Below are 22868 nucleotides of genomic sequence, written 5' to 3'. Positions count from 1 at the left end.
GACCTCTCTTTTTCTCATTCTAAATGTCGGCTAAGGGTTAGAGTCAACCGAACATGACGGAAAGCAATGACGTGTAAGAGTAACCCTTAGAGTCAACCAAACATTTCGAAAAGTAAAGCATAAATCTTTCTTATAATAAAATTGTAACTCTTGTTTGGAGTATATTCCTGTCCTGTAAGGACTTAAACATACAACCGGTATATAGTTTTTGGGTGTGAACACATGACTTGTATGTACATTGAAATCACAAGAATTGCTTAAACAGAGAACTAAATGGCAACTTGTAGTATAGTATTATAAATTTATATCGTCACAATGAGAATTATTCCAGCCATATTTTCAACGAGTCCATATTGGCATCGCAATTAACCTTCTATACACGCTAATGAGAAAAGAAAACCAACAAAATGAAAGTTAATGAATATTTATATACTAGCAATACCATTTAGGATCTGTTCACTTTAGCTTAATTTCAGTTCAGTTTAGTTCTAAGCAGTTCAATTCAGGTTCGTTCCTAATTTCCTTCTCTCATAAAATATTCATTTCAACTCTATTCAGTTCAGCTCCAATCAGTTCACTTCAATAAGTGTGACTAGGCCCCTAATTGAACATCCTATACATCCCATAAGTTTTAATGACAAACAGTGTGCAAGCAAAAAAAAAAAAAAAAAAAGTGTTACCTTTTCACAAGTTTTTGACAACAACCGGTATAATATACTTCATATATTTTATTTGTAATGTATGAAGTAACGTTTTATATTGACAGCTCAAAATATTTTATAGTAACTAAACGGCTAATAATGAATTTATGAGATGTTAATTCATGATAGCTCAAAATAACCAGACTTACACAAAGCTTGAGAAAGAGATTGTATTTTAGGAGATTGTACTTTTACAAAACATATTCAAATTATGATAAATGGAGTAGCATATTACGGAGTATAAGTTATAACAATATGACTTTACAGGAGCATAATGCTGAGTGAAAGGGGAAAACATAAGATTAATTCATCAGAATCAAACTGAATCACCTGGAGTTGAATAGTAAAGATACTTCAGCAGAGCTTGAAGAGCTATTTTCCAAGTAATAAGTGCTAGGATTAGAAAAAACACCATCACTTGTTGTTTCACTGAACATTTGCCTTGATTTTGGCTCGATTTGCTCGTTTGCGTGTGACAAATGAAGTGACCACACTGCCTCAATCTCTAGTAGAACTTCTTTCATGGTGGGTCTTCTGTTTCTGTCTAGGTTCAAACAACGATTTGCGATTTCAGCAATAATGAGGAATTCTTCCTTCAAATCCCCTTGCATGACTTGAGAATCTATAATATCGAGCAAACGAGAGTTTTCCATGTGGGACAGAAACCATGATGTCAAGCTTTTTTCTTCTTCTGATATACTTCGTATTGCCTTTTGTCCTGTTAAAAGCTCAACAAGAACCACCCCAAAACTGTAAACATCGCTCTTTTCAGTATACTGGCCTAGTTGATAGTATTCTGGATCCAAATAACCAAATGTTCCCATAACACGGGTAGTTGCATGGGTTTGATCAATAGCAACTGATTTTGAAGTCCCAAAATCTGATAACTTTGCCCTGTATTTGTCATCCAATAGTATGTTGGAAGATTTTATGTCTCTATGGAAGATAGGAATAGAAGATGATGAATGCAAATAAGCAAGTGCTCCGGCTAAATCGGAAGCAATTTGCAATCGCATTCTCCAAGTGATTTGAAATTCAGAGTTTGGACTATGAATATGATGATCAAGAGTTCCATTTGGAATAAACTCAAACACTTGTAATGGGGCGTCATGTTCCAAACAACATCCTAATAACTTGACTATATTCCTATGATTAATATTTGATAATATGATGACTTCATTGACAAAATCTCCACACTGAGTTTGATCAACAATAACTTTGCACATTTTTATGGCAATAATTCTTCCTTCACTCAGCATTCCCTTATAAACCGTACCTTGACCGCCTTTTCCGAGTATTCTATCTTCATTGAAATGGTCAGTGGCTCTTTCTAACTCATCGATGGTGAAGATTTTTATTGCTGCCACAACACTTTCATCGGTAGCGATTTGTTCTTGTAATAGAAACCCGCCATTTCGCTCAAAATTTTTAGCCTTTTGCTTAATAATTCTTCTTCTTTTTACTATAGTTGAAACCCACCAAGCAACCACGATCAAAACTATTATTCCCAAGGATATGCTTGGTCCTGTAGCTCACAATAAACATAGATTGAAATTACTAATTGAATACTACTCATATATAAATCCAAACAGTTCAAAGTCACAGTGTTGTCTTACATAGATTGAAATTACTAATTGAATACTACTCATAATTAACTAGATTCAGAGATTACCAAGAGTTAATTTCTTGAGGTTTGATGAGCTCTTATCAATAGTACTTACGCATCCAATACCAGACTTTAATCCATCGCCAGTATAACCACGAGGACAAGAACATATGTAACTCCCCGGAGTGTTAGTACAAGACGCGGTACACGGATTATTTGGACCAGCAATACACTCATTAATGTCTACAAAAAAGCTAGATGGGATTAAACTCAATTCAAGCACCTTAACTAGCTTATTAAGAATCAAATTAATCGAAAATCCAACAAACAAGAAAGGAAGACAGCATCAAGTATGACTAACCTGTGCAACCGGGATTAAGATAAGGGTTTCCCTCGTATCCAGGGAGGCAGCTGCAGCGATATCCTCCCTCCTTAGTGTCAATACATCTAGTATTTGACTGACAAAGATACGGAGCACTGCTTGATGAATTGCTCATCTTCATCTTTTTGCAGGAAGTATTGAGTTGTACGTTCCAATCGAAAACTATAGAAACTTGCTCAAGGATTCTATTTCGAACAACATCAAAATTAGTCCTTGCCAAGTCAAAAGCACCATCAAAGGTAAACCTGCCTAATTTACCATAGAAAGAATAGCTACAACGTCCTGGGTCACCTCCAACACTAGTACCATGAACATTTATAATAAAATTTTGCGAGCCAAATGGGATGGAAGCCTGGCAGCATCCTCCTAGACAAGAACCCGGAACAGGCTCAGTTTTATTACTGCACAGGGCAATGCAACCAATCCTTAGACGATCCCCAAGATCGTCTCCAGAACTAGCAAACACCCCGTAATTATTACAGCCAATGACGGTGAGCTTGTTTTCAGTCGTTGAGATAGTAAAGGGAGAACTCCGTATATCTATGAAATTTAATAACCCTTTCTTAGAGCTTATTTCATTCCCCAGTGAATCATAGCAAAGTGTTGCTATGATAGTATTCCTGACCGTTGTTTGGGTCTCAGTTATATCCAAGATGTCGCCAAAGGCGGGTACAGAAGTGATGAAGGCTCTAGGAGGGTTGTAGGAGGTGTTGCATGTGAGATTGAAACCGTGTGAACCTGGAAAGGAGCAATTATAACCGATGCCAAAGGGGTATGGGATGGTTAAGTTGCCACATTTCCGTTGGCAACCGGGTTTTGTGGTGTTTGCTGTTGTGATCATGTTTTTGGGTATTACCATAGCGTTGGTCCCGACCAACACTGTGTTGGCTCCCATTGAGGAGAGTAAGAGGAGAAGCCATGAAAGATGCATGTTTACCAACTCAACATAAATTTCAGCGGTCCTAGATTCTTAGTTTTGACTTATGATTTGGTTGGGGGAGGGGGGGTTGTTAAGCATAGAATAGTCTAATACTGTTGAAATGCAATTGTGGCTAGCTAGAGTACACATGATTTCAAATTTCTAGATGATTATTACTTCATCCCAACGTCCCCTTACGACATCTTGACGCTGATATTATATTAAAAGACCAAGTCAATCAAAAGCTTAAGTGAATCATTAAAGCCGATGATAAAACACTTGATGAAATCATGAACACAAACTTTTAAATAAATCGGATGTACAATAAATATTGTACATCCGTTATAAAGTTACCCCTAAAATAAGCAAAAGTTACCCTAATATGGATAAATGCTACCCTAATATAAATAAATGTTACAAAGTATTTATACTTTATTGATAAAAGTTACCCAAAAAATTGTAAAAGTGACCCTAAATTTGATAAAAAGTGACCCCCGATGTACAGTAAATTACTGTACACCGGATGTATACAAAAGTTAGGAATGAATTGGAAACTCTTCACTGGGATAATGAATGTGATGAAAAAGGGTTCCGTTAGGAATAAACTCGAAAACTAGTAATGGGACTTCCGTTTCCAAACAACATCCTAACAACTTGACAATATTCTTGTGATTAATTTGTGATAGTATAGACACTTCATTGATGAATTCCCTTATTTCGCTTTCCTCCAATCTCTTTGATTTTTTCACGGCAACAAGCTTTCCTTCGCCCAACATTCCCTTATAGACAGTCCCATGGCCTCCTTGTCCAAGGATTCTGTCCTCACTAAAGTTATCAGTGGCTTTTCGTAGCTCAGCAATAGTGAAGATCTTTGTTCTTTCTACAACTCCTTCACCCAAAGACATTTGTTGTTGTTGCAACAGCAATCCGCCATTTTTCTTAAAATACAGAGCTCTTTGTTTGATAGCTTGTCTTCTTTTCATCAATTTATATAACCAGCAGCCCATGAAAAACAATAGTATTGATCCTATGGTTACACTCAGTCCTAAAATTGACAAACAATAAAGCACACAACAATTATTATCAATAATTCGTATAATTCAACTTACAATAATTCGTATTAGTCAATATACTAAGCTATGAACTATTTTAATATAGAAACATAGTACTTTTTTTTTTTTTTTTTTTTTTAATGCATCCCTTTGATTTTTGCACTATTCACATACCATGGTTGACTTAATTTTTTCACCTCTATTCACATTTTTTTTTATTTTTGCACTATTCAACCCGGCCATGTTGATAACTACTACAATAAACTGATGATATTGTTGATGGTGAGCTGATTATAGCCTTCTATTTTGTAATTTTTTGACCTTTTTTCGCCCGAAAATAAAAATTGCCGAAATGTTACCATGGTCCCTAATGCCTTCCGGAAATCCAATTGAGCCGTTAGAACCGTCAAATATGCCCTAAAACAATCATTTTACCCATTCCCAACTTGCACTGATTTCGTAAGCTTAAGCCTACTCTGGACGTTTCTGGCAACATAGAATGATCATATAAGGTTTCAAAAGACATTATACAATCTCGAGATGTATCCCCTAGGGTCTCAAGGCTTTTCATCACCGGAACATGAAACCTCAAAATTTTCTCAAAAAGCGTGGATTATAGCCTTCATTAAGTAATTTCTTGACCTTTTTTCGCCCGGGAAAAAAAAATTGCCAATATGTTTAACACGGTTCCTAATACCCTCCGGGAATCCAATTGGGTCAGTGAAACCATCCAATATGCCCTTAAACGGTCATTTCACCTGTTCACAACTTGTAGTGATTTCGTAAACTCAAACCTACCACGTACGTTTATGACAATATACAATGATTATATATGGTTTCAAACGGCATTATATGACCCCGAAATGTATCCCTAGGGTCACAAAGCATTTCATCAGCGGTCCTCGATACGTCAAAATTTCCTCAAAAAGCGTGGATTATAGCCTTTAATTTTGCAATTTTTTGACTTTTGTCGTCCGGAAAAAAATTGCCGAAATGTTTACCATGTTCCGTAATATCCTTCCGAAGTCCAATTGGGTCGGTGGAACCATTCAATATGCCCTTAAACGGTCATTTTACCCGTTCACAACTTGCAGTGATTTCGTAAACTCAAGCCTACTACGTACGTTTATGACAACATATAATGATCATATATGGTTTCAAACGGCATTATATTACCCTGAGATATATCTCCTAGGGTCTTAACACTTTTCGCCACCAGGCCTCGAAACTTCGAAAAGCGTGGATTATAGCCTTTAATTTTGCAAGCTTTTGACCATTTTCGCTAAGAAATAAAAATTGTCATGATGTTTACCATACATGGTCTCTAATACCCTCCGGGTGTCCAATTGGGTCGGTGAAACCATCCTATATGCCCTTAAATGGTCATTTAACCCATTCGCAACTTGCACTGATTTCGTAAACTTAATCCTACCACGAACGTTTATGACAACATATAATGATCATATATGGTTTCAAACGACATTATATGACCACGAGATGTATCCCCTTGGTTCTCAAGGCTTTTCGATACCGGGCTTTAAAAACTCAAAATTTCCTCAAAAAGCGTGGATTATAGCTTTTAATTTTGTAATTTTTTTTACCTTTTTTTGCCCAGAAATAAAAATTGACTTGATGTTTACCATGGTTCCTATATCTTTTCGGGAGTCCAATTGGGTCGGTGGAACCATCTAATTATGCTCTTAAACGGTCATTTTGCCTGTTCATAACTTGCAGTTACTTTGCAAACTCAAGCCTACCACGTACGTTTATGACAATATATAATGATCATATATATAGGGTTTCAAACGTCATTATATGACTCCAAGAATATCTCCTATGGTCTCAGCACTTTTTGCCACCGAGCTCGAAACCTCAAAATTTCCTCAAAAAGTGTGGAATATAGCTTGAGCTGTCAAACTTAACACGACCCGAGAACCCGACCTTAATTGATAATTATCTGAACTCTGCCTATACTCGAACAATGGGGTGAAACTAATGACATGTAACCCGACCTGAACCTGACCTGATCTTAACCAAAAATTGATTTGATCCAATACTTAATGACTTGAACCCGAACCTGCACCAGACCTGAAAGTAACCGTTAACCGTTTTAATCCGACCTGAAAACAATCTGAACCCGAACTACGACCCGACCAATTAAAACCTGTACCCGAGTCATGGAAGGTTTAATAAAAAAAATTTATACCTTTTATTCAGCTTATGTACTGGTATATTTCTATAAACCCTCAATCCGATTTAATAAAATCTTTTGTTCAACTTATATACCCTTTGTTATTTATTACTCGTATATAGGTTTATATCTTGATGATGTTTGATCAAATTATGGAAGGCGTAATTATATAGTTCAACTTGGCCACATCGAGATTAATTAGAATTGAACTTGAACCAAAAGCCGGCTCAACACTCACCCAAACCCGAATGTACCATCTTGTTAATCCATCCAAACCCGTCTCAACGTAACCCGAACCTGAAATTGAACTCGATATAATTTTAACTCGAATTGAACCCGACTTATATCCGAAAAGGTGAACGACCCGTTATAACTTGAGCTGAAATTCACCCGACCTGAACCTAAACGTGATCTGAGGCTAGATTGACTCGACATAACCTGATCCTGATTTAACCCGAGACCTAATTTGACCCAACCCAAACCCGACTTGAATTCTCGAATTAACAGCTCTAAATAAGGTTCGTACGTTACGTGGATTACAAGTTCGTTCACAATATAAAACTGCTATAGAGCTATAGTGCTACTGGTATTTGTGGTTTTACCTTGTATTAATATACACGTACCACGTGCTTGGCCTAAGCTAGCTAAGTACCTAAAACAAAAGTAACTTATGTTTATGAGAAATTGGGCATGATTTGTTTAATCAATACTCCGTAATGTTTTATGATCCTATGGACAAGTACAATTCCTTTTTTGTGTCTATGATGAATTATTGTCTTATTGAATTACTATACTAAGTGTAGTTCACCTTATTTTTGTTGATTTGGTTGTTTGATTTAATCAAACTTTGACCTTATGTGTACGATAATACAATATATCAAGTGGGATCTTGTTAGATTCGTATTAATGTCGATTTTATTAATAAATTCGACCATATATTTATGAAGGGTGACTCAACTTCTCAGCTAGAGTTGGGGATGGGACCTGTTGGCATAATGCACGCTGGAACGTGGGAATTCGATACTATTACATATTGGTAAATATTACAAAGTATGAAAATTGAAGAGAAAGTAAATAATTGGTAAATATATAAATATTACATATTGGTACATATTCATCCAATAACATTTGATTTATATAATCAATGCTCATCTTTGATATAGCTTTTCTGCTAGTTACAATATAACTCATACTATTATAGATGTACAGCACTAACAGTAGCATAAAAATTGAAGAGAATCATAATATAAGCTCTTCAAAAATAAAATTTACATGAAATTATATATGGAGCATCCTTGTGGACACATATTACCTAATGTCATCGACTGAATAATAGAGAAGGTTCAGCAGAGCTAGAAGAGCTGTTTTCCATATAAGAAGTGCTAAAACTTGTAAAATCATTGTAGTATAAACCTTTGGATGTTGTTCCAGTAGACAGATGAATGGACAATACTGCTTCTATCTCTTGCAAAACTTCTTTCATGGCTGGTCTTTTCTTTCCATCCAAGTTTAAACATCGTTTTGCGAGATTAGCAATTGTAAGAAACTCTCCCTTCAAACTCTGTTGTAGAATTTGAGAATCTATAATATCAAGCAAATTAGAGTCTTCCATATGGGTAAGAAACCATGTTGTCAAACTTCGATCCTCTTCTGATATTGCGCGTATTGCTTTCTGTCCTGTTAAAAGCTCAACAAGTACCACACCAAAACTGTAAACGTCACTCTTTTCAGTAAACTGACTAGATTGAAAGTACCCTGGATCTAAATAACCAAATGTTCCCATTACTTCAGTGGTTACATGGGTTTGATCAGTCGCCACTGATTTTGAGGTTCCGAAATCTGATAATTTAGCCCTATACTTGTCATCCAAAAGTATGTTGGAAGACTTGATGTCTCTGTGAAATATAGGAATAGATGATGATGAATGCAAATACGCGAGTGCTCCAGCTGAATCAGAAGCAATCTGTAAGCGCATTTTCCAAGTGATTTGGAACTCTGCATTCGGATAATGAATATGGTGGAAAAGAGATCCGTTGGGTACAAACTCGTAAACTAGTAATGGAATTTCCGTCTCCAAACAACATCCCAATAATTTCACAATATTCCTGTGATTAATTAGTGATAAGATAACCACTTCATTAATAAATACCTCAAGATTGCTGTCTTTCACTAGTTTCGCTTTTTTTACAGCAACAATTCTTCCTTCACCAAGCATTCCTTTATAGACAGTACCATGGCCTCCTCGTCCCAGTATTCTATTTTCGTTGAAGTGGTCAGTGGCTTTCTCCAACTCCTCAATTGTGAAAAGTTTGGTTCTCTCAACAACTACGTCACCAGAAGACATTTGTTGGTGCAGCAACAATCCAACATTTCTCTCGGAGTATTTAGCTCTTTGTTTGACAATCTTCCTTTTCTTGATTAAGGAATTTACCCACCATCCACCGAGAAGCAGAAGTATCGAACTCAGTGTCACACTCAATCCTGCAGGATGACATATATAAACATTAACCAACATTTCAAGGGGTTTAAGAAATAATATATGGACTTATGCTTACCTACTAACAACTTGTATCGACCATGATGATTAGTGTTGAGATCAGGAATACAAGGATCAATCAGCGTGCCATTGCCACTGTAGCCTCCGGGGCATTTACAATTATAACTTCCACGAGTGTTGATGCAGAGTGCCGGTTTCTTACATGGATTATTGTTTTTATCCGCACATTCATCAACATCTGAATATTTGCACATGATTTTGATCATGATATTGTTCAATTGTAAACTACACAATAATGATGCTACTATACTACACTAATAGTACTATTCTTTGTTTTAAGGATTGCCCCTTTAAGGCTCTGACTGTTTGGTCCGGCTTACATTTTATTTCCTAAACAGGCAGGTTTTACCATGGGTGACCGTTCATGTTGAGGGCAGGGTGAACCCTCAATAAGTCAACCCTTTACGGGTTTAGAGTTGTTAATGGGGCTGAGCCTCTATATGTTTGTAAGGGAGGAGTATAATGTAAGAAAAAAAACTCGAGAAGAAGAAACAGAACAAGAAGAGGAGTGAAAAGTACCTTGGCAATCATGAAGGTAAGGGTTACCCTGAAAACCTGGGTTGCATTTGCAGCGGTATCCATCCTGGTATTGCTTCTCATAACATTTGCTATTTCCCTTGCACATGTATATCCCAGCTGCTCGAGCAGCTTCACAAGTTGTGTTCCCAAGAGACCAATCAAAGAAAACTGGAAACTTCAGATTCGGGTAATAAGTATTATTTTTGGTTAGAATCTGTCTGATAGGGTAAGGCAGTGCATCATTTGTAGCATGATCTTTAGCCAACACAAATGCAACACTGCACGGGTTGAGATCTTGCACCAACTGCTGGGCACTCGGACTACTAAATGTTAAATCAACATTGTTCACTCCATTCGGAATTGAAACCAAGCAACAGCCTATGCCAGTGCATGATCTAGTATCAACATCTTCAGGTGCAGCACACACAGTCATACACCCTGAACGGAACACTCTCTTGTTGTTCATTGTACCATTCAGCATCACAAAAGTATCACACCCAATGGCACCAATAACATTTTTGGTTGTCGAAAGAGGAAACCTTTTTGTACGTATCCAGGCTCGATATTCAGCAGAAGGAGCAGAAGTATTAGACTTATCATAACAACGATATGAAATAGGGTAATGCACCAAGAGTTCACCCTTCAAAGTAATTTCCTTTATCTCTACCTTATTTCCCAAAGCAAGAATTGGAGGATTGGCACTAGTGTTACAACTGAGGTTGAAGTATCTACCATCATCAGATGGGGTTCCATAGTGACATTTATCTCCTACACCAAATGGGTAAGGGACCGAGATGTTGCCACATTTTTCAGGACAATTTGGAAGGGCTATCTGTGAGGTAGCATCAGCAGTTGCTGATGCTACCCCGGCGATTTGTAGACTGGCCAATGAAGCTAGTATTGGCCATAGTAGAGCAACAATAACATTTAGCAATACTGTGCGACAACCCAAACAACTCCATCCCTCTTTTAACATTCTTCTGATTTTTGCACCAACTTAGCAAAAAGTGTGCACATAACTTTAATTATATGAAATTGTTGGTAGAGTACTGCACAGTTAACAGCTGCAGGAAGAATTAAAACTAAGTTAAACTGAGCCAAAGTCTTGTTCTGCATACCCCAGAAGGCAGAAACCCAGCAAAACAGATTCGTCTAGAATTGATAATCACAACTATACAGAACTTGAATATCATTGTTGTTACATTCATTAACATACTAAATAATGCACACAATGCGTGTTTTATATTCAAATCCATGTGTACATAAAATAATTAAGAATATTTTAAGTGGACATCAAACTTCACAAAGTAGTAAGTGATGAGTCGGATGACGAGAAGCCAAATTAACACAGTTTATACTTATTGATATATGTTACAGAAAAGAAATACAAGTTGTTAATCATATAAGGTTAGAATAATTGGATTATATGATAATTCTATTAATAGTAGGTGTCTTTATTCTGTTGACTAGAGCTTGCCTTCTTTCCTGGTATTTGTTGTAAATTGCAATTAAGATGATAAATAAGCATAATTTAATATAATATTTGGATAGAAAATTATTTTTAAAATGACTAGTGTTTGACTACAAAAAGTTGTTTTGTAAACTTTGCACATGCATATATCTCTTGATGAGGTGTCCGTCTTAACTCTTAAGTGCAAATAATTGCAGTCCATTAATAGATAGTTGATTTTTAATAATCAAGTGGTAAGTGTAAACAAATTCTTATACTATGCTATTAATTCGAATCAATATGACTAATTGAGCAATTGACTAAAGTCACTAACTCACTATACACACTTCCATTAAGAAAGTTAATTGTGGTCAATGCAATCCCAATTGCCGAGGTCAATGCCTTCAAGTGGAAGAGAAATAACAGTTGTTTATGCTTCAAATCAAATACAAAAAATTAAACTAGAATCTTAGAATATAATTATAATACAAAAGATTACTCCACATACAAATTGCATATATTATACGTCAATGTGCTATTATGAAGTATGAGTTTACGAGTAAGAATATTAATATATTATCACCCAAAAGGTTAAAATAATGGAATAAAAGGAGCAAAAGTCACATCCCAATGGGACTAAACTACCAACTAAGACGGGCTAGTTGATGATAGATGTTATAGTTAGAACTTAGGAAGTATGTAATATGAACTATGAAGTATAAGTTATAGTATTATTTTCAATATCAATCAATTAATCAAAGCCTTAATACCGTAACAATGTGTCAGCAAACATGAATCGAATTTGATAAGTTATACTTCGTATTATTTTCACTACGAGTATTAATTTTTCATATTCAACTTAAATCGTATAAATTTATAATTTTTGATAATTATATTTTTAAAGGGAAAGAGAATGGAGCTTAAGCAATTCGTGTCAAAAAACTATGGTTGTTATCCTAGAATTGTTATTCTTGATAACAGAAAATTAATTACTTGATATTGAATAATTAACCAAACAATTCTATTTATTGTGAGATTATAAGACAAAACAGAATTTCATAAAAATAAAAGTTTACAAAATTTGTATAAAAAAAAAGGAGGAAAAAAAAAATACCTGAGTAAGATCAGGCAAATTAAAGTGATCCATTGTAGCACGACAATGCTGAACTCAGTTCAAACGAAGCTGCAATTTGATGAAGAGTTCTGAAGTGATTTGAATAAGCAGTCGAATTCTGGGTTGATTTCAGTTCAATCCAATCGACTTTCTCGACAAAAGTACGATATAATAGAAAGAAATAATTGTAAGAAAATTGTTATAAATGAAAAATCGATTTCTGCTAATTGAAGAATAATTAAGCTTTTGATGAGTAGTGGTATTTCAATGGAGCAGTTGAGAAGAATAAGAAACAAGTCAAACAACGCTTCAATGAGAGGGAAAATGGGTTAGTCGTAAATGTATTGCGGACCTTTATTAGTGGGCGGGTATTATTATGACTGTAACGTAATGATTTGGGCAATTGGCCCTATCATTATTGGCCCATCATTACAGGATACAGAAAACCGTCTATCTCAAAATAAGGACACGGCTACGAAATGTTAAAATTCATTGAATAAATTTTTTTTAAAAAAAAAAAAAGAATTTTAACCATATATTTGTCATTTCATTGTGTGCCCCACGAGTGTCAATGTCTGACACGGTGTCCAACACGAACACGGCAATTGGATGAAGTGTCCATGCATCCTAGGTATTTATTCGTAGGGAAAAAAAAATTACCACCTCCATTTTACATTAGTTGTAATTAATGAATTTTTTGTCTCAATAATGAGTATCATTTTGTTACAACTAATAATAAACGGAGGAAAGTCGAAACAACTGTTCTTCATAAGCCACAAGGGAAAATCCATATCATGAAGTAAGCTCCTTCTTAAACTTCACCAAATCAATTTATGACAACACAAATAAAATCACTCATTTGAGACAGGACTGAAGAACCAAAACAGTCAATTCCAGCAATGGTGGTTTCACAGGTATGAGGTACAAAATATACCTGGTACAAATAGCAATCTTAGGACCCTTTCACCCTTCAAATAAAGTTAATTTTATCCTTTATAGAAATTTTAGCAAAGTTACATGCAAATAGATAAAGAAATTCAACACCCTAAAATCATGATAGAACATTTGAACATCAATAATGAAAAGATAAAGAGAGACTTTCAGAGCTGCGGCTCAGTGGCAACATGGTAACATCAAGGCCAAAGGTGAGTGTAAACATACCTGGTAACGTGACATATCAGATCATGCCGCCAATGACAAGAACTACGACTGAGATGCAATGGTTGCCAACTTCGTCTTCTTTGCATCCTCAATCTCCCAGAATCAGATTCCTCCTAATGCCACTTATCAATCCTTTTTCTCTCATAATCAAAGAGTACACAAGGCATTTGCCCCACCATTGTGCCCCTAAATTATTCACCCTTCCTTTGAACCTGCAAACTCTGAATGTTTTTTTTTTTTTTTTTTTTCCCAATGAAATGAGCTGAAAATTTTATTTCGACAGTTAAAGAGTGGCATAACACTTTTTTGTCTTCCCTCTTTTACTGTCAGTACGTATATCAATTATCTCCTCTTTCTTAATTTTGCAGAGTAAAATATCATATATCAAGAAAGGACTCTTGTTAGAACACCTTCCTTATGTGAGAACACTTCCTTGTTACGTAAGAATATATCTAAATCCACACAATGTGTCGTTTACTAAGCTCATATGGATACAAGGACAAAAAAAGCTTATGCAATTGTAAATTTGAAATAAGAAACAATAACCAATGGATTAATAAAATTAATGTCTCCTTATTATCTGAAAATAGAATGCTTAATCTTATACCAATTATTTAAAAACGGATTCAAGAAAAGCAAAACATGAACCATCACCTAGGATTGAACAATAAAGATAGTTCAGCAGAATTCAAGGAATTATTATCTAAATACGAAAGACCATCTTGTGTATGTATAGCTGCTCCCTTACCACTTGGCGTACTGGCCATGTACTGAGTTTCTTGTTGTGGCAAATGAAGTGACAAAACTGCTTCTATCTCAAGCAGAACTTCTTTCATTGTTGGTCTGTACCTTCCTTCAAAGTTTAAACACCGCTTTGAAAGATCAGCAACACTTTGAAATTCCTCCTTTGAGCCCTCTTGTATGAGCTGTGTATCAATGATATCAAGTAAGAGAGAATCTTCCATGTGTGAGAGGAACCACGATGTCAAACTTCTATCTTCTTCGAGGATACTACGTATAGCTTTTTGTCCTGTTAGAAGCTCAATGAGTACCACTCCAAAGCTGTAAACATCACTCTTTTCGGTGTATTGGCTTGATTGAAAGTACTCTGGATCTAGATAGCCAAACGTTCCCACAACACGAGTAGTTACATGGGTTTGATCAAGGGCAATAGATCTCGAAGTGCCAAAATCTGATAACTTTGCTCTATACTTGTCATCCAAAAGAATATTGGAGGATTTGATGTCTCGATGAAGAATAGGAATAGAAGATGATGAGTGCAAGTAAGCAAGTGCTCCAGCGGAATCAGAAGCAATTTGCAAACGCATTCTCCAAGTTATTGGAAACTCTTGACTCGGATGATGAATATGATGGAAGAGAGTTCCATTTGGAATAAACTCATTAACTAGTAATGGGACTTCAGTCTCCAAACAACATCCCAATAGCTTAACTATATTTCGATGATTAATTTGTGATAAGATTACCACTTCGTTGATAAACTCTACCAACGGACTTTCAGCAAGAATTTTAGACTTCTTAATGGCAACAATTCTTCCTTCACTTAACATTCCTTTATAAACGGTACCTTGTCCTCCTTTTCCTAGTATTCTATCTTCATTGAAGTAGTCAGTGGCTTTATCTAATTCATCAATAGTGAATATTTTCATTCTGGCTACTACACTTTCATCGTACGACATTTGCTGTTGTAACAACAACCCGCCATTTCGCTCAAAGTGTCTGGCCTTTTGCTTTGTTAACCTCCTAGTTTTGACAAGGGCATATAACCCCCAACTACCAAAGAGCAAAAGTATTGATCCCAAGGATATGCCTAGCCCTGCAATCAAATTCATAAAATGAATAACCAAACAAAAAAAAAGATTAGTTGCAAAAAGATTGGTAAAATTATTGTTATTGTTCCAAGGATTATAAGCAAAGCCCACATGTGAAAATTCAACAGCTCCGTTGCTTCAATATCCAAAATATATATGCCAAAATACAAATGGGTTAACTCTCCAATTATGAGGCTTGCATACAAATCCAACATGTCATTCTGGTAGGCTACTCCACCAATTGTCGATTGGTTTTAAAATGGAGCCCAAACCCGATATACCTAGATGTATGGAAGATTTAAGTTATTCACCAAATATCTAGGGATCAGACATTACCAAGAATGATTTTCTTGAGGGATGATGAGTTACTATCAACAATCTTTATGCACGCAGTCCCATTTGTAATCTTTCCATCGCCAAAATATCCACTTGGGCACAAGCATTTGTAACTCCCTGGTGTATTAACACATACCATGCTACATGGGCTATTCAAACCAACAGCGCACTCGTTGATATCTAAAAAACAAGAGTAAAATAATATGATTTTGGAGATGATATACCAGAGGAAAATTAAACAGAGAAACAGAGCACTTGACTGGTGAAAACTGACCTGAACAACCTGGTTTAAGGTAAGGATTGCCCTCATAACCTGAATTGCATGCGCAGTGATATCCTCCACCGTCAACATCAACACAGTGAGTATTCAACTGACAAGCATATGTAGTAGAGTTTTTCTTAGCGTCATCACACGTAGGCTTAAAATTAGAACTAAAGTTGAAATCCCCAACAAGCCAATCAAGCACTATAGGCACTTGCTCTTTTACTCTATTTATGAGACTATTTGGAACAAAATCTGAAGCTCCACCATAGATGAAGCTACCACTTCCAGAAAGAAATGCATAAGCACAAGGCTGAAAACTCGAGATATTAGGACCGGTGTGATTTCTCAAGCTCGAAAGGGTAATCATGAAAGACTGCAAGCCAGTCGGTATTGAAGTCTGACAACAACCCAAGCCTGAACAAGACCCCGGAACCAGCTCATTTGGATTAGAGCACAAGGCAAGGCAACCAACGCTGTTATACTCGTGTTGGCTCCCCTTCGCAAGGAATCCGGTATAACCTGAGATCAATGCATAATCATCACAGCCAACAACGTTTAACTTGTTGGTGTTGTTTGAGAAAATAAAGGGAGAACCAACTATATCAAAGACTAATGAATTTTCGGAGGTCACTTTCCCTAGGGAATCATAGCACTTAGAAGCTAGTCGGGAATTTCGAAGCATAAGGTGGGTCTCAGTTATCTCCATAATGTCTGCATCTCGATTAGAACCAAGGTCAAGCATTGTGAAAGCTTTGGGAGGGTTGTACGAGTTGTTACAGAAGACAGTGAAGTAATAACTGATAGAGCAATCAGAACCGATGCCAAATGGGTATGGAATGGTTAGGTTGCCACACTTTTGTGGGCAACCGGGTTTGGTGGTGTTAGCAGCTGTAAGCATGTTGGCTGGTGTTATAGATACGGCGATGGTGGTGATTCCCAATAGAGAAAAAATGAGCAGGAGATACCATAATCTTAGTAAGAAAAACATACTATGATATCTCAGATTTCAGCAGTAGTACCAAAAATATTTATCTTTAAGCGTGCTATATTGGTGTTTGGACTAAAGCACTTGAGATTTTGAAAAGATTTTGATATTAATGGCAGATTGGCAGGAATGCAGGATTATGAAAACATAGAATAGAATGAGAGGGCAGGTGGAAACTTGGTCATATTATAAAGATCAATGGCTCAAATGTTACAGTTTGCCAGTCATTTATGTCAATTTTTGATGGTTGTGATCACCTAAAGCAATCTGCCAAGTGTGGAAAAAAAACATATGACTCAGTCAAGTCATAGTCAAAGTATGGAAAGATAAAATCCTAATATGTCAAATATTCAAACGCGCATCTATTTTACACTACTTTACACTAGAATTAACTTTTAGGTACAATAAGGTTCAACTGGTCAATTTTTATATCCCATGCATAATAATATAATATATGATATACAATTACCTAACCCACCAATATGACCCAAAATACATTGACCGACCTTAACACCCAAAATGACAGCTATACTAGCTATCCCTTTATTGGTACAAGGTAAATGTATACAAAAGGAAATAAACACAAGGGAATTGCACAGTTTGACAGCAGACTAGGAGAAGCTTTCTTCTTTTCAAGTGTGTGTGTGTGTGATTGCATGTATGTTCCGTGGTGTGTAAGGAAATGCAAAATTGAAGACTGCTACAGATTCAGATAGCTATGTATACAAATCATGTTCATCCTTTCAGAAACAATGCTTGGATAGATAATTATGCTTAGTCTCTAATTTGAAAGACTCCTAGTGTCCTAGTCTTCTGAGAGTAAGTCTTATCTTTCTATCACAAGAAATGATGATAGATCTGTAAATGAACAACAATTCTATAAGCCAAGGGTTCAAAAGAAGAAGAAATGAGGATAAAAACAGAGTATAAAGAAGGATAATTCAAATGAGCACCTCATAGCAATAGCAATGGTCAAGAAAATAATTAGAAGAAAGACACAATTCATCCCCAAGGTTTATTAATTATGACAATACAGATGAACTATATATTATCCTTTAATTAAAAGCGCTGACAATGTCTTATGTTTACCAAATAGTCCAATTTGAACAGATAATGCACAAGAAAGACACTTCAGCAGAACTTAAAATATTAATGGAAGCAGAAAATTAAATCAGACCAGCTGCATATTTAAATGGCACATAAACAAAGTAGAAATTTAATGCATGACTTAACTATATTTCCTGGATAAGTAAAACTAGGACATTAAGATCTCCATTTGCCACCTTGTTTTAAGCAATAAGGACAACCCAGCTGAATATTAAAAAGCACTTTCCAAAGAAGGCATGCCAGGTTCATAGGGCCATCTGTTCAGTTTCCAACCAATATTGCTGATTTACTCAAGAAAAGTAGAGAAAGATATATCTATCGCTAATAAAACTTTTTTCAAGGAAGACTGTCTCTTCCTGTCCGAGTTCTACAAGATCTGTAACACCCAAAATAGGTTGAGGAAAAATGCATTTAGATAAAATCACACACAAATAGGACAATTTCAGAGGGGGGGGGGGGGGGGGGAAAGTTTTTTTCCCAGACACAATAAGTTAAAAAATATCAATTCATACCAAATAAGCTAAACCAAACAGAGCCTTTGTGTTGGTTTTACCTTAACTTGTAATACCTGCTCTTCATAAGCCACAAGGGAAAATCCATATCATGAAATAAGCTCCCTCTAAAACTTAGCCAATCAATTAAAGCATAACATATTATTATACACTGACTCATTGTGACATAAATGAATAACAAAACAGTCAATTCAAGCAATGGTGGTTTCAAAGGTTTAACTTACAAAATATACTTGGTAGCAATGCCAGAACTTCAGCAGTTCAGCCAAAATTTAAATTTTAACCTTGATAATAATTTTTAGCAAACTTACACGCAGATTGATTAAGTAGTTCAACACCCTAAACTCATGATTGAACATTTGATGCTTTAAACATCAATAATGAAAAAAGAAGAGAGACTTACAGAGCTGCTGCTCAGCGGCAACATGGTAACATCAAGGCCAAAGGTGAGTGTATACACTCCTGGTAAGGTGAGATATCATACCGCCAAGAACTTGGGCTGAGATGAAATGGTTGCCAGCTTCGTCTTCTTTGCATCCTCAACCTCCCAGAATCAGATTCCTCCCAATATCTCCACCCAATTCCAGTTACCAACCCTTTTTTCTCACATAATCAAAGAATACTCAGCCAACCATTGTGCCTCTAAAGTTCCCCCTTCGTTTGAATCTGCGAACTCTAAATGTTCTTTTCATCTTTTTTTTTTCTTTTCTTTTATTTTTAAATGAATGAGTTGAACAATTATATCCTATAGTTTTAGACTGGCATACTGCTTTTTTTATCTTGCCACTTTGACAGTCAGTCTATCAATTATTTCCTCTTTTTTTTTAATTTTGCATTAGAGTGACATACTTGTATATCATAATGTATACATGTATCATACAACAATATAAATATGGGCTCATTTAAGGTTTTTTTATTTCCCAAAAAGTGTGTTATTATCAATATTTACTATAAATCTAACATGCCTCTTAGAATCTTTAAGTGTTTTCTGCATATTGCTTCAGCTCATAATTAAGATGAGTCAATCAAGTCACAATCATTCAGGAACATAATATAAATGAAGGTACAACTTGCGGCCAGCATTTTCAGTCTCATAGGCAATGTATAATTAGGGGAAAATTAAAAGCAAAAGGAAAAAATCAGAGAGAGAGAGAGAGAGAGAGAGAGAGAGAGCATTGAAGACAGTGTATAGCACCTGTAACATATCCTTGTATCAATTGTACCATTTAATTGTAACATATCTTCTTGGTAGTTTCTCGTAAAAAACTATTCATTGACTTTAATCATCAAAACAAATCTCAGTGATAAGTGAAGGCCAAGATTAGACATTGAATTCAAAGTTATCCAAATTACTGATGTTACTCTATCCCCAAGTTCTTGACAAAATTTCAAGTTCTTTAGCTAAACCAACAATCATCTACTACCATTAATAGGGTAGCCTTGCTCAGAGTGTCCTCTTTGCTGTGGAGGTCCGGTAGGTTCAGGATAACCTCTTTGCTGCTGAGGTCCGGTATGTTCAGGATATCCTCTTTGATGCAGAGGTCCGGTTGGTTCAGTATGTCCTGAATACCCTGTAGGTCCAGCAGACCCAGAAAATCCAGTTGGTGGCCTAAACCTGGGAGGACCAGCATGTTGTTGATGTTGTCCTGGTCCTGCTGGTCTAGCAAAACCTGAAGGCTGGGAGTAAGATTGCTGAAAATTTCCCTGCCTCCTCTCATCCAGGAGCCTTTCAATCTCATCTCTCCGTCCCTCCTTTTCAAACTCTTGTAACAGAAACTCCCGAAGTGAAGGAGTGACACCAACACCATACTTCATGATCTGACCAACCATATTCAAACACACATCAAATACACCACCACCACACAGCCCTTTGATGACAATTTCATACGTGGATGAATCGGGTTTTGGATCCCTTTCCCCCATTTTTGTCAAGACTTGTGAACATTCTAGTGCTTTGTTATTCTGAATCAATTCAGTAAACCACCTATTGGCATAGGCTGTAATCACTCTTAAATTAGCATCAACCATCATCTCAAACATTCGCATGGCATCATCAATCCTTTGATCCTTAAGATAAGCATCAATCAGTGTTCTATAACCAGTAACATCCGGGCTCAAAGATTTTGACTTTAGCTCCGTAAAGAACTCCTCCGCCTTCTGAATCATCCCATGTTCAGCAAACCTAACAATAATGTTGTTATAACCAGCTACATCCATAGCAAACTGCCTTGACCCCATCTTGGTCCCTACCTTCTTAAAAGTGCTAACAGCCTCTTCAAATTTTCCCTCCTTAAAACACTCATTCACCATTATATTAAAACTATCCGAATTCACTGCCTGAAAATTCGGTGGAGTATGCCTATCCAACATCGATTCAAACAACTCCCACGCCTCTTTCTTCTTCTCATACTTAAGCAACACCTCAAGAAGCACATTACAAGTGGCAGGGGTCATCTTAAACTGAAGATCAAGCAATGATCGATACGATTCCATAGCCTCCTTCTCTCTTCCCTTATTAAAGAACCACTCCATAAACGTAGCATTGACAACACCATCATACACGAGACACCTCTCCTTAAGCTCATCAAAAAACTCATTGGCCTTATCAAAATCATCCAAATCCAAAAACCCTTTAATCAAATTATTATAAACAAGCGAATCGGCCCCTAGCCCCTTATTAAGCATCTCCCTAAGAAGATCAACAGCTTCCCTAATCCTCCCAACATCAATTAACCCTTTAGTCAAATGCCTAAAAGTAACAGAAGAAGGACTAAAAGGTGCCTCAGCTAAAATTAAGCTATAAATCTCAAGACCCACATCAACCCTTTTACATTCACAATGACTAACAATCAAAAAATTGTAAGAAACAATGTTGGGTACAATATTAGACTGCTTGAAAAAGAATTGGAAGAGAGAGACTGCATCATCGTACCTCTGAGCTCTATACATAGCAGCAATAATGGCGTTACAAGTGAAGACAGTAGGACGAGTGCGGGAGAACACAGCTTGCCGAGCAAGAAGAGCAGCGTTATCAAGGTCACCAGCACGAATGAGGGATTGGACGCGATTATGGAGGTTGAGGCGGGGGCCGGTGAGAGCAGAGGTGGTGTCGGGGAGAGGGCGGGCGTTGGGGTCAGGGGGAGGGCGAGGGGAGTTGGGGTCGCGGCGGAGGGCGTGGAGAGGGGGTTCGATGCGGAGGCGGCGTTTGCGGCGGCGGCGTTCGGCGGCGGCTTCTTCGGCGGAGGAGAAGGCGAGGGTGCGAGGGTGGAGGAGAGAGAATGAAGGGTGAGGGAGAGAGGAGGGTGGTGGGGTGGTGGAGAGAGAAGTGCGGCGGAGGGAGCGGAGGAGCAGGCGGTAGAGAGGCATGGTTGTGGTGGTTGTGGTGGACGGGAGGAAGATTTGGGAAATGGGGAACAGGGGAAGTAGAGAGTTTGTGGAAAGTGAGAGGTATTTCTTAAACCCTAGTACAGTGCTAAGAACTATAGTAAGTAAGATGAGTACTCGTAGGCTCGTAGCATTTTCTTATCCTGGTCCCACTATAGGACAGTTCATTGGTCTGAAATTAGAGTTGGAAATCTTTGACATGACACGACACGACAAGACAACACAATTGAGACCGGCACGACATGATACGAACAAAAAGTTAGTGAAAGAAAGCATGAAGTTAACACGATCCGACATGAAATCAACCTCGATACGAGCCGTTTAGATAAAGTGGTTAACTTATACAATTATCTTACATTTTATTATACTGTGCGTATAGTACTATGTAGTTTTTCATATATTTTATGAACAGCGCGGAATCAACACGGAACCAAACACAAACACTACATGACACTACTTTTAACCAGCTGTATGCCTGTATCTAACATTGGATCAAGCTAGAACGAATGGAACTATAAAATAGAAAAATCAAGTCCCAAAAGAAGACCGATTGTGTAGGTTTGTAACTTTTGATCCTACCATATTTCGAATGTACAGAAGTGGAGTAAATTTATTTTAGGAGTTTATTTCCAACCATTATGGTAATGTCGATAGAATAGGAGTGTAGTTAAATTATAAACACTTATGGTGTGTTTTATTCACCTGATTTATTAAAACATGTCTCGTATTAACTGAACTTAATAAAACTTAATTTAGTTTAAGTTGAACTTGAATAGCCCTTACCTGAACTTACGACAT

The 22868-nt window shown here is 36.7% G+C and overlaps 4 protein-coding genes and 1 pseudogene across 5 annotated transcripts; all 5 read right to left on the bottom strand.

Moving 5' to 3' along the window:
* Positions 1-1027: 1027 nt before the first annotated feature.
* Positions 1028-3620, bottom strand: LOC145605976 (wall-associated receptor kinase 2-like). Its single transcript, XM_081662046.1, has 3 exons — positions 2669-3620; positions 2374-2550; positions 1028-2226 (listed from the first exon to the last, which is right to left on the bottom strand). The coding sequence occupies exons 1-3, from the start codon at positions 3618-3620 to the stop codon at positions 1028-1030; spliced, it is 2328 nt and encodes a 775-aa protein (XP_081518172.1).
* Positions 3621-4144: 524 nt separating this feature from the next.
* Positions 4145-4591, bottom strand: LOC145606233 (Protein kinase superfamily protein). The gene has a single exon (XM_081662270.1). It carries the CDS (start codon positions 4589-4591, stop codon positions 4145-4147), a length of 447 nt encoding a protein of 148 aa, XP_081518396.1.
* Positions 4592-8106: 3515 nt separating this feature from the next.
* LOC145606232 (wall-associated receptor kinase-like 8 pseudogene) lies at positions 8107-10903 on the bottom strand (annotated as a pseudogene). Its single transcript, XR_014105227.1, has 3 exons — positions 9928-10903; positions 9407-9586; positions 8107-9332 (listed from the first exon to the last, which is right to left on the bottom strand). The product of XR_014105227.1 is annotated as a wall-associated receptor kinase-like 8 pseudogene (transcript).
* Positions 10904-14242: 3339 nt separating this feature from the next.
* Positions 14243-17727, bottom strand: LOC145604705 (wall-associated receptor kinase-like 8). The gene is made up of 3 exons (XM_081660628.1): positions 16092-17727; positions 15818-15997; positions 14243-15486 (listed from the first exon to the last, which is right to left on the bottom strand). Exons 1-3 carry the CDS (start codon positions 17068-17070, stop codon positions 14303-14305), a joined length of 2343 nt encoding a protein of 780 aa, XP_081516754.1. The 5' UTR covers positions 17071-17727; the 3' UTR covers positions 14243-14302.
* Positions 17728-19664: 1937 nt separating this feature from the next.
* Positions 19665-22133, bottom strand: LOC145604684 (pentatricopeptide repeat-containing protein At1g10270-like). Its single transcript, XM_081660595.1, has one exon. The coding sequence runs from the start codon at positions 22050-22052 to the stop codon at positions 20100-20102; it is 1953 nt and encodes a 650-aa protein (XP_081516721.1). The 5' UTR covers positions 22053-22133; the 3' UTR covers positions 19665-20099.
* Positions 22134-22868: the final 735 nt, after the last annotated feature.

The sequence above is a fragment of the Chenopodium album genome, chromosome 22, assembly GCF_948465745.1.
Source record: "Chenopodium album chromosome 22, dcCheAlbu1.1, whole genome shotgun sequence".
Lineage (NCBI taxonomy): Eukaryota > Viridiplantae > Streptophyta > Magnoliopsida > Caryophyllales > Amaranthaceae > Chenopodium > Chenopodium album.
This window is presented reverse-complemented; position numbering and strand designations above follow the sequence as displayed.

Coding starts and splice junctions, on each gene's coding strand:
- LOC145606233 (XM_081662270.1), bottom strand. CDS start 4,591: ATGAAAAGAAGACAAGCTATCAAACAAAGAGCTCTGTATTTTAAGAAA.
- LOC145604684 (XM_081660595.1), bottom strand. CDS start 22,052: ATGCCTCTCTACCGCCTGCTCCTCCGCTCCCTCCGCCGCACTTCTCTC.
- LOC145605976 (XM_081662046.1), bottom strand. CDS start 3,620: ATGCATCTTTCATGGCTTCTCCTCTTACTCTCCTCAATGGGAGCCAAC. Junction 2,551..2,668: donor TCTTAATCCCGGTTGCACAG/GTTAGTCATACT, acceptor GCTTTTTTGTAG/ACATTAATGAGTGTATTGCT. Junction 2,227..2,373: donor CCTCAAGAAATTAACTCTTG/GTAATCTCTGAA, acceptor TGTGAGCTACAG/GACCAAGCATATCCTTGGGA.
- LOC145604705 (XM_081660628.1), bottom strand. CDS start 17,070: ATGTTTTTCTTACTAAGATTATGGTATCTCCTGCTCATTTTTTCTCTA. Junction 15,998..16,091: donor CCTTAAACCAGGTTGTTCAG/GTCAGTTTTCAC, acceptor CTTGTTTTTTAG/ATATCAACGAGTGCGCTGTT. Junction 15,487..15,817: donor CCTCAAGAAAATCATTCTTG/GTAATGTCTGAT, acceptor ATTTGATTGCAG/GGCTAGGCATATCCTTGGGA.